The following is a 15,440-nucleotide window of genomic DNA, read 5'->3' as shown; positions in this document are numbered from 1 at the left end:
GGATGGATAATGCCTCTCCCTGGCCCCTACCAACATTTTCCCACCCCTACAACATTAATGACCCTGTTATGCCCCCACCCACCCGCTACTGAGATTGACTATGGGCCCCTCCCCCATTCCCCCTCACTAATCACAGGCAGAGTGACAGCGGACCTCACCCCTACCCCCCACTGATCTCAAGCAGTGAGCCGTCAGATGCTTGGAACTTACCTCCTCACTAGCTGGAGCGCCCAAATTGGACTCTTATAGAGCATATCTGTTTCGCGTCAATTTGGATGGCTGAATGCAGTGGTAAAGGGGAAGGGCCAGTAGGGTTAGGCATGCAGCCCATTGAGTCAATTTAAATGCATGCAGATGCATTTCAATGGCTGTTGCACCCATTTCAGGCATTGTCCCAATTGTGATCATTTTAGGGCCTTGGTTAAGGGAGAACTGGCGCAGAGATGGGTGCGAATCGCACTATTCATCTCGCGCCTGACTTTACCAAGTTTTTGCGTCCAAAAATCGGGCCCAATATCTTGTGTTTTCACCCCACCTTATTGTTACCCCACCTTCTAAACTCCTGCTCCCCTCCACACTGTCCGCACACCCAACTCATAAGATTTTACTGAAGTAGATCCCAATCAATATTCCTTTGGGTGAAGAGCAGGAAGTAGCACTGAGATGTACATTTGGCATCCACGGTTCGCTTGTCAAATTTCAGGCAGAGGCCTGAAACAAACAACACCCTTTTCTCTGCCAGAATGGGCTCCTCCTGGTTGGCTGCCCAAAAGTGAAAATCAACCCCAGTGTCTGTGCTGGGAAAGGGTAAAAGTCATCTGTTACTGTTCTCATTGCCATCCGGCGGCTCCATCTGGACGTGCAATTCTGTGGATGTCAAGCAAGAGAAGTATTCCCTGTTGTCAAGTGACATGGGAATGCTCAATTCCTTGGCTTCCCAGAGCTACAAATGTGTTGGAACTGTACTTCTGCATGTGGCTCTGGAGAAGAGAACATCTGGCAGCAAAAATCCAGCCAAAATTACCTGAACATACACTACAAATTGACAAATTCATTCAGAGGAATTTTGTTTTGTACAAGTGTACTGTGCCTACTAACACAGAACAAAAGGTATTGGGAAAGATAAAGAATTTACTGGAAAATGTGTGGCAAAATTAGGACAGAGTTTTGAAGAGTCGCCAAAGACAATGCCTTTTAATATGAAACTTAAAAAATAACACATTTGAAAATCAAATATTAGTGTCAAAGTTGGACATTTTATGCCAACAAAGGGAAATGTGGGATGGTGCTGCAGAGAACCATATGTAACAGGTAAATTGTTATTCTAAATGATCATTCAACATAATTGTTAATCTTTTACATATGACTGCCTCAAATGCTGAATAAATGGCTTTTAAGTGAATAGCAAAAATACTACTTGGTACAGGGAATGTTGGTATATTTAGAGTTCAAAATATGATAACGTTTTTACTTCTGATATATTGCAACTTGAACTAAGTAATGTCTGTGTAATATCTTTGAAGGTGACTAGTTGTGGCTTCAAGTTATAAAAGGTTAATTCCCAACAACATTTATATATGTACAAACAAGGATCTAACATAACTGCAATACATGTCTACTCCCTTCTCCTCCCTGGCGCCAACTGAGGTTCCTCCCCTACCCAAGAAGCATACAGTTGCGTCTCATTGTCTTGGGTTACCACACTCTGACCCATGCCCCTACCCCCAACCCTAGAGCTAAGGTACGAGTGAAACAAAAGAACATGATTAAACATTGGCATGAATGGTACAATAAGACATCAGGGACAACCCAGGAAAAACACACTACGAGTTCAGTCAGACAGCAGACTTCCAGATCCTGGAGGAATGACTCAGTTTGGTACCAGCAGTGAGTAATGAATCTGGGTGGGTTGAGAACCTCCTCTGTAGCTTGGCTACTACTGTCTGACAATCTCAGAGCCAGAGAAGGAATTGAAATGGGCGCATGATGGGTTCCCAAGAAACATTTAAAACATTTATAGCTGACAGTAAAAAACACATCAACATACTTAAGAATAGCCCAAATATTATCAATTCTTGGACTTAATACTCTCCTAGAATGTACTATCTGCCTTCAGCTTTTAGTGTAATGTATACATTACTGAAAGTCTGAATTTATTGATCAGCTAAACCCACAATTGATTTCCCTAAATACTTGCCAGTCTCCCTTTAATGACTTCTGTAAGCATTCCTATTGATTTGTTCTGCCATCCAGATTGATTATTCTGAGAAACCAACAGATTTCTCATTCAAAATTCACTGATGGCCCTCAAATTGATGGTTTCTCTACCCTTTAGTTGTAACGTTTTGAACTCTGGCTGGAACTCTGACCATAATTTCTCCAATCAAACACTCCCCATAGGCTTCTGAAATACGAACATTTTCTCAACAATACATTTGGACAATGCCATCTTCTCTATTGGTGGATATCTAACCTTGCAGCTGCATGTTTCTGCTCATATTGCCACTGTTCTTGAAGCAATTGTTAACCTAGTTAGTTTTTTTCTGCCAGTTTACAAACTTGTTATCAAAGTGTGAATATTGAGGCGATTCTCCCAGCCAATCAATTCTAAGATACCAGCTGGCTGGAGTGGTCAAAGGAACCATCAAATAAACCTATGATAATAAACAGGCAGAAGCAGAAGGACATATAAATCAACAAAGAACTGAAAGCTGAGAAGCGCTGTCTTAGTGATAAATGGACCACTGGTTACATAATTCCTTAAGTTCCTTAAGGAGTAGATTCAGGTTGATTTGGTTTGATATTGGGTTGGACTCTGCTCTAGATCGATGGGGTAGGAGGGGCCCTGCTGTCACTTTGTACTGGGATCAGCGATTGGGACTAACCATTGGGTTGGGAGGGGGGTCGGGGCTGTGGAGATGGGGGTTGAGACTGTAGTGGGTATGGGTGGTCAGAGCTGCTGGAGCGGGTGAGGGTGAAGTGGGAAACTGAGACTGCTGGGGAAGTGGGGGAGGGGGGTGGGGCTAGAGATCGAGGTGGGCCTGGGGGAGGTTGGGGTTGGCCCAGACACTTGCAAGGCCAGCAATCAGGGCGTGGCGGGGAGGAGTCGCACAGCTAGTGATTGAGCTGACCAATGATCGGTCACATGGCAGTGTAGGGCTACTGCACATGCGCCAATCTTGGCACTGATAGGTCAGTGCATGCATGGTGGTCCACTCAGCACTATCCCACCATCCTCTTCAGTAGGAATGGGCTCTGCCTAACACTTTTCAGCTTAATTGACTCGAGGGCTCTCTGTGATGCACAGAATGTGAGAGATTAATTTTGAAAATCCCGCTGAAAAAACAAGATTTTACTTCAGTTTTTACTGAAATTCGACACTTCAAATTTTTTTGGAAGAATCCAAACCAATATCAAAACCAAATCAACCTGAATCTACTCCTACTCTTGAGAACTTAAGGAATTATGTAACCAGCGGCCCATTTATCACGAAGAAGGTACTTCTCAGTTTTCAGTTCTTTGTTGATTTATATGTCCTTCTGCTTCTGCCTGCTTATTATCATAGGTTTATTTGATGGTTCCTTTGACCACTCCAGCCAGCTAGTATCTTAGAATTGATTGGTGCAAGACAAGTCTGTTCTTGGCCTGTTTGTTTTGCCAGAACTCTGGCTCTAGTGAAAGCTCAAGTGTGACAATCACAACTCTGATTCAGCTTTAAGGCAACTGATTTCCTTCCACTTTGTGCCATGGAGTATTTATTTTCCAGGAGCAAAAGTGGCAAAGAGTGATGAATGAAAAGATAATTTTTGTCCCTTTAGCTTTGCTGTTTTGTTCCCTGCAATTTTGCAAAGGCCCACTGAGTTATCTTTACTAGACTCCAGGGTCAAAGGCTGTATAAAGGAGACAGAGTGATGTCTCCACTCCTTCGGCCTCATTTGCCTAAGCTTTCATTTGGCAGAAACCCAAGTGGAGCAACAGAGGCTACCAGTGAACTTCTGTGGAATTCCTCACTCTAAAACTATATGCTTTTTACTTTCTCTCCTCCTTTGGTATGTTCTTTAAAGTCTACTTGCTTGACCGAGTGCCTTCTTCTTTGGGTCTGTGTCAATTTTTGGGACTGTGCACTTGTTAGACACTTTTGGTATTATATACATTACAGCCACTGTGCAAATGCATATTGTTATATATCCTTGAAACCAGATTCACTCAGAACAAATAACAAATAAGTGCCCATCATTATGAAAGGTGGACCAAGGTTTTTAGGGCTGCAGACCTATTTTCTTCTTTTGGGCAGCCTTTCAGCTGGTGGTCCTTGGCTCTGTTGCAGGCCCCTCTGCCAGATAGATAGGCCTGTCCTGGGTGAACACAAGGGCCAGATTTTCTGGCCCCGCTACAGCAGATGTGGCAGTCTAGCCAAAAGTCCTTGACTTTTGATGGGACCGGAAGACCCCGGTGGCTGATTGGACCAGAACATCTTGGTCAAGATGTGGGGTAACAATAGGAACATGGAAATACAGGCAAGTTCAGATCAGGTGGTCATTATGCTGGATTAAGTGGAACTGAACTAATGTTTGTATTTCTTCTAAAATTGAACTAAATCCCAGTACAGCTTTCTCAAATCTGAGGTAATATGAATGTTGAATTTGTAATGTCACCTTTGAGTCAGCAGCGCTTATTAAGTTGATGGATTGAGTGGGTGGAGAAAGAGGTAAAATTAGATAAAGGCTAAAATATACTTTTTTCCTGAGAGAATAAAAGAGCACAAAAATATATTGCAAGGAGTCTATAATGGATCTCTTTTGGGTCTCTGTTTTCTTCTGCATCCTTTTCGCTTTTGCTAATTGCATGCTGCCATTTTGCAGCAGAGTTTAATTATGTTAGTTTTGTAATTTTATTTTGAATTGGGGGCTAGGGGCTGCAGAGAGAAGCTAGATGTTTGTCCTTGTTGCACCCCCCTCCAATAATGCTATCTCCACCCTTTGAGGGAGTAGCGTTAATATACAGGTGTGTGAACACATCACTAAACATTTAATACAGTAAACATCTAGTCTTCTCTCAAAGACTGCCTTAGTTCTATTATTCCATAAGCTGCGATCGTCAATCATCTTAAACAAATATCACAAATGTGTCTGAATGTATGCTCAAGTCATTCTGTCTCAATTGTCTTGTATTTTATTGAAGGTAAAATTCAGAGAAAATATCAGATTTAATCACTGAAGATGCAATATCATATGGTATCATGTAATTTGTCGTATAAGCATTGGTAATAACCTTCATCTCCTCTGACATGATTCACTACAACAGCAAACTGAAATTATAATTCATTCCAATCAATTACCCCTTAGTGATCTTCTGTATGTACCGTGCTCTGGAATTCTTAAATAAAGTAGGCACCAAAACAAACCATGGACTGATAAATTAAAGATCAATTGCACCACACTAGCGATGTACTCCAAAATTGAATTCACTTTGAGATTTGATATTTATTTATCAATTTGTGGGAGATTGATAACCAATAACTATGGTAGGTAAAATTGAAGTCCTTTTGATAACTAGGAAAGAACTCTTCCAATACTAAAGTTCAAAGTAATGGTGATACTAGAACTCAGATATATGAATCAATCAATCAAGTTCCTGACATTTTATATCAGTCTTTTAGTTTCTCACTGTTTCAATTTTAATTCGGTATATTTAATTCAGAATTAATTCCTCCCCCTATCATGATGATTTATCATTCAGGCGCGTCATACAGTTTAATCAGAGACTAGTTATTCAGTCTTTCTGCACTCATGAGAAATAGCTACAAAAAGATATATTACATATAGTATTGAGGTTGAATTTGTAAGGGGTGGGGAATGCTTTCCCTAAATGCAGCTGTCATGCACAATTTATAGATTTGGAAAGAATACCTAAAGGTACAATTTGCAGAGCTGTGTTCTGCAGAGTTCTGTTGTTTTAGCAAGAGATTGGAAAATCCACACATCCTTTAAAATCTAATTCTCCATTTGGAGTGTATACGGAGACCAAAAAGTCATATAGTTTATTCTTTAGTTCTGTCCAAACGCTGTTCTTCATACTGTTACATTAAAATACTAGCTGAGACTTGTGGACCCGCATTTAGTTCAATTGAATGTCCTTGGTACCAGGGTGTTTCTGATAAACTGTGGCTCATTGTTGCTGACCAGGTATGTTATTCAGAAGTACCTCAGCAGATTAGTGTGGACAAAGTAAGCTATACACAAATAAGGCACACAGAATCATGCTAAAACTGATATTGTTGCCATAACATAAGTGTAACTGCATCTACTGTGGCCACGTATCATTAAATTTTCCAACAAAATGGAATGGGTTATTGTGGCCTGAAATGGAAATAATTTTCATTTATTCCTGTTTTACAGAATGCCCAACAGATCTGTTCAGAGTTAAGAACTTCATTTTGTGTGAAATTATTTCCTTTGTACAAATTGTAAGGTGTGCGAGGAAATGCAGTAGACTTCAATGAAAATATGAAACAATGAGCTACAAAAAATAGTTGAAACTGTACTGAGGTTTTAATCTATTGAGCACCCTAATCAGACTAATTATCTGAGTTGAAAAATGTCATAATAATTATTTATGCAAAAAAAATCAGTTTTTACAAAGATAATTTCACAGGGGATATTAGTTTCCCACACACTGTTGTGGTACTGTACTTTTGTCCAAATCGCATGATAACTCAGCTAGACCAAAATAATATCTGATTTTTTTCTTAAATCTGTGTCTTAGCTGCCTTGCGCTGCTGAAATAAATATGCATTTAGGGCAGTGTTGTCTGACTCATTCAAATTGCAGACTGTCATGATCAATAGTTTATTTCATCTGTGTTTGGTTATGCTAGTCTGGCAACTGACCCTTGTTTGCTTAAACCTTTTGGTGGAGCTAATGAGGTAGGGAATCTGAGAAAGTTCTCGAAAGGATGTGGGGTCTGAGTAAAGAGCACAGATTGCAAGTGTACTGGAAATACTGAGTTCGGAGATGTTCTGAAAGCTCTGTAACAAGCTGGTGGATTTGGAACTCAAGATATCTCTGCATTGCTTTGAGATAAATAAAATATACAACAACCCAGCATATATATAGACTTCTTCAGGGCTATTTAAATTTGGATTGATACACTCTTTGGGCCCGATTTTACCAAATGGGCGCAAAAACATGATAAAGTCGGATGAGAGGCCATTCGTGCGACCTGCACCCATGTCCATGCAGATGGCCACTTTACCGAAACCCAGAAATGGCGGTGATTCGATTCACGCCCAAAACGGGCGCAACGGCGACTTAAATTCATTTGCATCATTTAACTTGAACTAATGAACTGCCCACCCGACTTTATTGGCATTTCCCCCTTTACCACTGCAGTTGCCAATCTGGAATTGCGCCGTAATGGACCTGCTAAATAAAAGTCTGAATCGGGCACTCCAGCTGATGAAGAGCGCATTCAGAGCTTCCAATGGCTCTCTGACTCGGATCAGTGGTGGGCGAGAGAGACGGGCCTGATCATTCTCTATTTGGGGGAGGGAGGGGAGTGAGACCAGATTGTTGCCTGGTGTGGGGAGGAGGAGAAGGCAGGTCAGATGTATCTCTGGTGACGGGGCGGGGGGGGAGGGGGGGAAGGGGGGGGGGAGGGGGGAGGGGGGAGGAGGCAGGTCAGATGTTCCTCTGGGAGTGGAAGGTGAGTGAGGCCAGACCTTTCAGGGTTGGAGGGTTGGGGGGATGGTGATGTGAGGTCAGATCATTGTCTCGGGGGCAGGGGGGGTGCGGGGTGGTGAGTAAGGCCAGTCCATTCTCTGGGGTGGAGATGAGTGAGGCCAGATCATTGTCTGGGGGTGGGGGGAAGGGGTGAGTGAGGCCAGAACATTCTGTGGGGAGGGGACGAGTGAGGCCAGATTGTTGTTGAGGGGTGCGGTGGTGGGGGAGGGAGACTGGTAAGATGTATCTCAGGTGGTGGGGGGGGGGAGCAGATATATCTCTGGTGAGGCGCGGATGGGCCTTGGGTGTCCACTGCCACTCTGCGGGCAATTGGTGGGGGTGGTGATCGGTCTGGGTAGTGGCGGGGGGGGGGAATGGATTAGGGGGACAGCGATGTGTGTGGGTTTTGGGGCTGGATGGGGTGGGTGTGGATAATGGGAACAGTGATGTCTATGGGGGTCATAGCTTCTGCTTTTCGCTCCCGGGCTGATTTCTCCGCTTTCTGCAGCCCGGAAGTGACCTGACACGGGTGCACTTTCTAAAATTTTTTTCTAACTGCTCATGCCCCCATGACAATGATCTGACCTCACTCATCTACTGCATCTATCTGACCTCATCAGATAGTCTAATTGTTGTGTATACTTATGTTTCCATCAAATGCTGGCTTATAGTAAAACTAATATGAGGCAATAAGAGACATATAAAGCTACTTTCTGATTGCAATATGCTTTTCTCCATAGTTCCACCAAAGATCTACAATATTTCGTCTAACATCACAGTCAATGAAGGTAGCAACGTGACTCTCGTGTGCTTGGCTAATGGAAGACCAGAACCTGTCATAAATTGGAGACACATTTCCCCTTCAGGTAAGAGTAAAGTTCATCATTTTTGAGCTCAATTGGCCAAAAGTATCAGCCAATGTTACCAAAATTGCGATCATCTAAAATACTTGATTTTCGGGCAGAATCTAGTATAAAGTTTCTCCAGGCGTAGCTCAGACGTTAGTTAAGTTTTGAGGAGTACAAACCTTGTGAGTAGACTTGAACTTTAGAAAGAAGAGAGCTATGCAGCTGAAATGCAGCACTGAATCACAAACAAGACTGACCTAGAATTAGTTTTTGTTCTTGACATAATTTATGTAAGTTTTAGCCATATACTGGAAGCTTCTTATCCACAACCCTCTCCTTCCTGACTGTCCTCAAGAAATTGAAAGATGCTAGATATGGTTGCTGATGGGTATTTAAACAACTAACAGAAGGAGACAGCTGTGCAAATATCCCCATCCTTAATGATGGGGGAGCCCAGCACATCAGACAAGTCTGAAACAACAACCTTAATCTGGAAGTGCTAGGTGGATGATCCATCTTGGCCTCCTCTGGATGTCCCAGCATCACAAATGCCAGCCTTCAACAATTCAGTTCACTCCAAGTGATATAAAGAAACGGATGAAGGCACTGAATGTGGGCCTTGACAGCATTAGCAACATTTCTGAAGATCTATGCTCCGGAACTAGTTGTGCCCTCAGCCAAGATGTTCCACTACAGCTACAACACAGGCATTTACCCAGCAATGTGAAAAATTCCCAGCTACGCACTATCCAAAAAAAGCAGGACAAATTCAAATAGGCCAAATTACTGCCCATTGGTGTGCTCTCAATCATAAACGAAGTGGTAGAATGTGTGAACAACAGTGCAATCAATTGACACTTACTCAGCAATAACTAGGTCATTGACCTTAATCAACAATAACCTGCATAGTAATAGGTGGATTGAGCAATTGAACATGTGGCTGGAGGATTGGTATTGGAGGGGGACATGCATAGAATCTTAAACTCTGGACAAAGGCGTGAAACTGACTGAAGCCATGACTGACTGATTCAAACAACAGGAACTTCGGGACATTCAGAACAGCTACCAGTTTATTATTTTTAAAGAGATGTGAATGATCCTTGTGATTACATGGATCAAATCCACAGGAATTGTACAAAGACCATTTACATTTGTAAGACCAAGACTTGATTAATGGAGATGGCCAGTCCGCAAGGAGAAAGGACTCTCAAACTGGTTTTGAACCTCTGAGTGGTCAAAACAAGGCCAAGCAGCCAGACTAAGCAATATGCACACTTTGTCCAAATTAAAGTGGAGGGGTGGGAGTTACACTCCTGCAAGCTGCTGTCATGTGGAGCTGCAAAGTTCACACATCTTTCTTCTATCAACCAAGCAGCAACTCAGAACCAGGTCTCAGTCCAGGCGAATGCCTGGTTCCCAACAATAATGTTTCTACTGGAACTGTTGAACTTCTGTACCGGTGCTGCAAGACCAATTTATCACCACTTGCCATTCTCATTCTTGAAGTCACCTCTATTGGAAAAGTGAATTATCTAACATAAGTGTTCAACCTGCTGATTCTGTGAATGAATATATTGGACTTTTGATTGGGGACACACATTTTATTCTGTGGCCTTTGGCCTGTAACTCTTCCTTTCCCTATCCTCTTATTGTATAAATGCATTGGAGGCTACATAACAACACCACCACCTCCCAACCTCCCTTTGACTACGTGCAGACAAATTAACCCTGTGATTTTCCCTGTCTTGAGTTTGCTGTGGAGGTGTTGATAAAAATTGGATCACAGCAAGACAAGCGGTTGGGGAAAATATATCACTGCTTGTAAAGGGGTAAATCAAAGGCAAATCATGTTTCAGTTTACTGGCAGGTGGAGAAAGAAGAAATCAGGGCTATTTAAATTAATTGGCGCTCCTGTCCATAACACCCTTAAAGTTGCCAGAAATCATGGAAAACCTAAGGATTGGGAGTATTTTAAAATACAGCAAAGGAGGACCAAGAAACTGATAAAAGGGAGAATAGAACCTGGTAAACTGGCAAAATATATAAAAATGGACTGCAAAAGCTTCTTTAGGTATGTAAAAACAAAATGTTTAGCTAAGACAAATGTTGTTGAGGAGAATTTATAATGTGGAATAGGGAAATAGCAGAGAAATTAAATGATTGCTTGGTATTTGTCTTCACTGAGGAATATACAAGAAATCTCCCAGAATTCGAGATCCAAGGGACTTGGGAGAATGAGAATTGAAGGAAACTAGTATCGGTGCAAAGGTTTAATGGAGAAATTAATGCGACTGAAGATTGTTAAGTCCCTGGGACCTGATAATCTACATTGCAGAGTGTTGGAAGAGAAAGCTATGAGGATAATGGGTACATTGGTGGTCATCTTCCAAAATTCTATAGATTGTGGAATGGTTCCTGCAGCTCGGAAGGTAGCAAAATGTAACCCCACTAAGGGAGGAAGAGAGAAAACTGAAAAAAAGCAGACCAGTTAGCTTTACACCATTGATGAGGTGAATCTGTAAAAAAGATGTGATAAATGGACACATAATAATAATTTAATTTGGCATAGTCAACATGGATTTATGAATGTGAAATAATGTTTGATACACCTGGTGTTTTTTGAGGATGTGACCAACAAAATTATGTAGCATATATTCAGTGAGAGATCTTCATTAGACTAGTCTTAAGGTGTCTGCCTCCAGAAGCAGCAGCATGGCATAGTCACGTGAATATAGAAAGCTAGATAGCTGTGTCAATAAGACAGCTTACATTTCCAAATGCAAACAGAATTAACATGCTTATTGAAAGCAAGTATGCAGGTGCAGCAAAAAGGTAAGAAGGCAAATGAAATGTTGTCCTTCATTGCAAGAGAATTTGAGTGTAAGAGCAAGGACGGTTTACTGCAGCTGTTCGGGGCCTTAGTGGGCCCACACATGGAGTATTGTGTGCAGTTTTGGTCTCCTTAGCTAAATAATGATCCACTTGCTGTTGAAGTAGTGCAGTGAAAGTTAATCAGACTGATACCTGGGAGGACAGGATTGTTATATGGGAGAAATTGGGTTAACCAAGTCTATATTTTCTGGAGTTCAGAAGAATGAGAGGGGATCTAATTTAAACATCTAAAATTCTGACTGGACTGGACAGACCGAATACAGGGATGTTCCCCTGGTCAGGGGATCTAAAACAAGGAGTCAGTCTCAGAATATGGGATAAGCCAAATAAAATTGAGATAAGGAGAAATTTCTTCACTCAGAGGGTAGTGAACTTGTGGATAAAACTGTGGAGGCCAAGTCATTGAATGTATTAAGAAAGAAAGAGAGAGATTCCTAGACACTAAAAATATCAAGGGATCTGGGGAGAGCACATGTATGGCATTGAGACAGAGGATCAGCTATTGTCAAAGTAAATGTTGGAGTAGGCAGGAATGGTGGTATGTGCTCAAAATCGGGAGGATGTGATTTACACCAGCGAGTTTCCAAGTTCCAATCTTACTGGCACCTCACTGGTGGAATGGCCTGAAACAAGCTGCAGGACCACTGGAAGCTCATTTTATTACATTAACTTCATTAGTGAGCACTCTTTGCAAGACTCCCCCGCCTGCCTCCTCATTTACAACAACACTAGCACCATTTACAGATCCACAGAAGCATGAAACTGGTGTCTTCACTTCTGAGGAGGATTTTGGAGGAGAGCGCTCATGCAGGGAGGTGCCCTCCATGATGTCCCCTGCTCAGGGAGCAAAACAAAATAACAAAATAGCGATCGTACTGCAATACTAAATGCCTACGGTTTCTTAATCTTCCTCACACTCCCACTACCTCTAGGTGTGTCCCTAGGATTCACAGCTGAAGTTGAAATGGCCTGCTGACTTCCATGCCCTTTGGCCTAAGATAACTTTGGAGGGCATTCCCTGGATGGCTGAGACCTTAAGGGACCAGGCCCACTTTTGGGCAGTGCCAATGTTGGACTGCTGCCCTCCTTGGTATCAGGAGCTGGAGACGAGTCACTCACAGAGAGGAGGTATCAGATGGGTCCCCTAGCTGTAGGGCCACGGTCTATACTCCTGGCGATCCTCTTCCCTTCAGGTTTCCGAGGTCCCCTGTGCTCCTCCATGGGATGGGTGAGTAACTAGAGTGAGATCCAAAAGTGCTGCCATCTTCTGGCAATGACACTCGTGGATTCCCACTCGTGTCTGCACTATGCAGCCAAAGCCTTGCACCATGGTGTGGACAACTCCTGCACTAAGGTCTTCACTGCAAATGCCACCCTCATAGTGTTGGCCTTGTCGCATTGAAGTGACAGCACTATCTCATTAGATTGAAAGCAATGGGACTCTTTAAATCAGCCTTTCTCCAGCAGCTGTGGGAAAAGCTGGGGATCAGCAGTGTCTTGGGCTCCGGAATCCCTCTGAGTGCCAGTTCCTTGGGCTGTCCCTCCCTCCGCCTGCTGTGGATCGTCAGCTGTGAGGTACTCACCACTAAGTGGCCCACTGAAGTGCGTTGATGCGGGTGTGAATGATAGCTGTGATGCATCTTTCATGATGACGTGGGAGAAGTCCTCCTTTCAATTGCTGGAGTGCAGAGATTCCTTGGGCACAAGGATGGTCCAGCCTGTTCCGGCAATCGGCCTGCAGGAGAAGGCACATGGCATCGGTGTATTGCAGGGGTTCCGAAGGAAACAGATTTGATGAATGACAGCATTTGTGTTGAGGATTCTCATATTTCTCTGCTGCCCCCATTTCATTAGCAGTGCAGACATGCTCTTGCTCCTACCTCTTTCCCACCTCTCGAAGCATGTGAGAATTCACAACTTGGACATGACTTCAGCTGGCTGTGCCATTGAGGCCTATTGTGTTTTAGTTTATCATGCAACAACACCAAGAGGAAGAGTGGCAGTGTAGACATTTAATGTGATGAGATGTGTGGGTGTTGGGGGAAGGGCGAGGAGGGAAGGCCTGGTGCCTGGGGCCCCGGTTACTGAGTGTGAGAAGGAGTTGCGGGTGTGTGGGGGTCCAGTGGGAGACTGGGGATGGTTCACTTACCCTGGCTGAGCAAAGATCATTCATCTTTCAATTGTCACCTAGCCCTCACCTCCACACATTCCCCCTGCTCCACCATACTAACTCATTGTATATTTTCCCCCTTTAAAGATTTGTAAGTATTAGAAGGATTATGTCAACTGATAGGGAAATGAAAAGCACACTTCTCAACTGCTAGCTGGATTTTTTTTCAGAAAATTGAAGGACCTGGGGATTTAAATGATAGCTCTACAGTTGGACAAAGTTTATTCACTTTTTACACAGATTAATATCTATTCTTAACAATCCCAAAAGGGCAGTTGACCTATCCCAAAGGGGTACATTGTCTCTTCAAAAGAACACCACTACCTCTCCAGAAGTGTCCAAAGCCTATGGGCAGAATTTTACATCTTTTTGTCTGAGTGCTGGTTCAAGCGAGAAAAGTGGTGTGCAGCATGCCGTGTGCTTGGCTTTTCTCTTCATAATCTCCAGCACTTGGACATAAAAAGTTCTGGTGGTATGTCCTTCGCTATCATTCTGGTAGGGAGAGCACTTTCGGCTTTACAGAAATTGGCACTGAAATTGAACACACACAACCCCCCATAGATACGAGGAAACCGTCCTCCCACCTGAACAGACGTGGGGAATCTCCACCCATCCCAATGAGCTCTCCCAAGGAGAGGGGAAGAATTCCCAATGTGGGGGGAAGCACACTTAGGGGAATTAAATGTATTTAATCAAGGCTTCTGACCTTCCTAGGTTGGGATCTCATTAGGTCAATGGTGGGGACAATTGCATCATGAGATCTTATTGGCGAGTTTCTCATTTTTGGCCTCTCATGGGATTTTGCACCCACATTACCATTTGCCACAGGCACTGTGTCCCAGTCAAAGAGTTGTGTTTTGGAAATCCCAGTAACGAATGTTACTTCTGTTTGAAAGCTGCTACTCTTTTACATGTGCAGCTGTATCCATGAACCATGGATGTGCAAAGTACAACCTTCCCAATGCTGGGACACTGATTTGATAAAGGGACATTGCGTGGGTTTGCTTGTTACGCTTCCTGCAAGGGAAGCCCAATGGCAGCACGGTAATGCACTTAAGTAGACATGAATTCAATTTTTCATTATAATTACAAATGACTTGGATGAAGAAATAGAGAACTATATATCCCAGGTTACTGATGACACTAAGTTCAATAAAATGTGTTATGACCTTCCTTTCTCACCCATCAATTGATCGTAACAGAGTTTTTGAAATTTATAGGGGTGGAGATATTTCCTTCTGTACTTACCCATTTATGTGCTGATTACAAAGAACTCAGTATGACAGGCTTTCACAAATTAAATACAGAGCAGTGAGTTTTTATTGTGCTAAAAACCCACCCAGATAAAGATATAAAGATATTTATAAAGGTAAACCCGCATGGTGACCTTCACAAATGTGTCATTTCATGAAGAAAAATATTGCCAGAGATAATTAAATTCTCTGCCAAAATCTGTAAGTCAGAATTTTCATCTTGTGAGCATTTCCAGCTGTAATACTTCCTGTTAAATCTCCCAATTTGCCAATGACAATTGTGTAAAAGGCATATCCCCCAGGGGTCGGTGCTGGGGCCTCAGCTATTTACCATTTATATAGATGATCTGGAGGAGGGAACCGAGTGCAGGGTGTCGAAATTTGCTGATGACACCAAGATTGGGGGAAAGGCAAATTGTGCGGAGGGTGTGGAGAGTCTGCAGAAGGATCTAGATAGGCTGGGCGAATGGGCCAGGAAATGGCAAATGGAATTTAATGTTGGCAAGTGTGAGGTGGTCCACTTTGGTAGGAAGAATGGTAGGAAGGACTATTACTT

At 42.8% G+C, this 15,440-nt stretch overlaps 1 protein-coding gene across 2 annotated transcripts in view; it reads left to right on the top strand.

Moving 5' to 3' along the window:
- lsamp (limbic system associated membrane protein) overlaps positions 1–15,440 on the top strand; it is a 771,666-nt gene that overhangs the window by 465,930 nt on the left and 290,296 nt on the right. For both annotated transcript variants that reach the window (XM_080203901.1, XM_080203900.1), the window contains exon 3: positions 8,462–8,587. In XM_080203901.1, coding sequence (XP_080060027.1) covers positions 8,462–8,587 — 126 coding nt within the window. The remainder of the gene's footprint in view (positions 1–8,461; positions 8,588–15,440) is intronic.

The sequence above is a fragment of the Carcharhinus amblyrhynchos genome, chromosome 15 (assembly GCF_965287045.1).
Source record: "Carcharhinus amblyrhynchos chromosome 15, sCarAmb.v2.hapA, whole genome shotgun sequence".
In the NCBI taxonomy this organism is placed as follows: Eukaryota; Metazoa; Chordata; class Chondrichthyes; order Carcharhiniformes; family Carcharhinidae; genus Carcharhinus; species Carcharhinus amblyrhynchos.
Note: the sequence above shows the minus strand (reverse complement) of the source record. Positions and strands in the feature narration are given on the sequence as shown.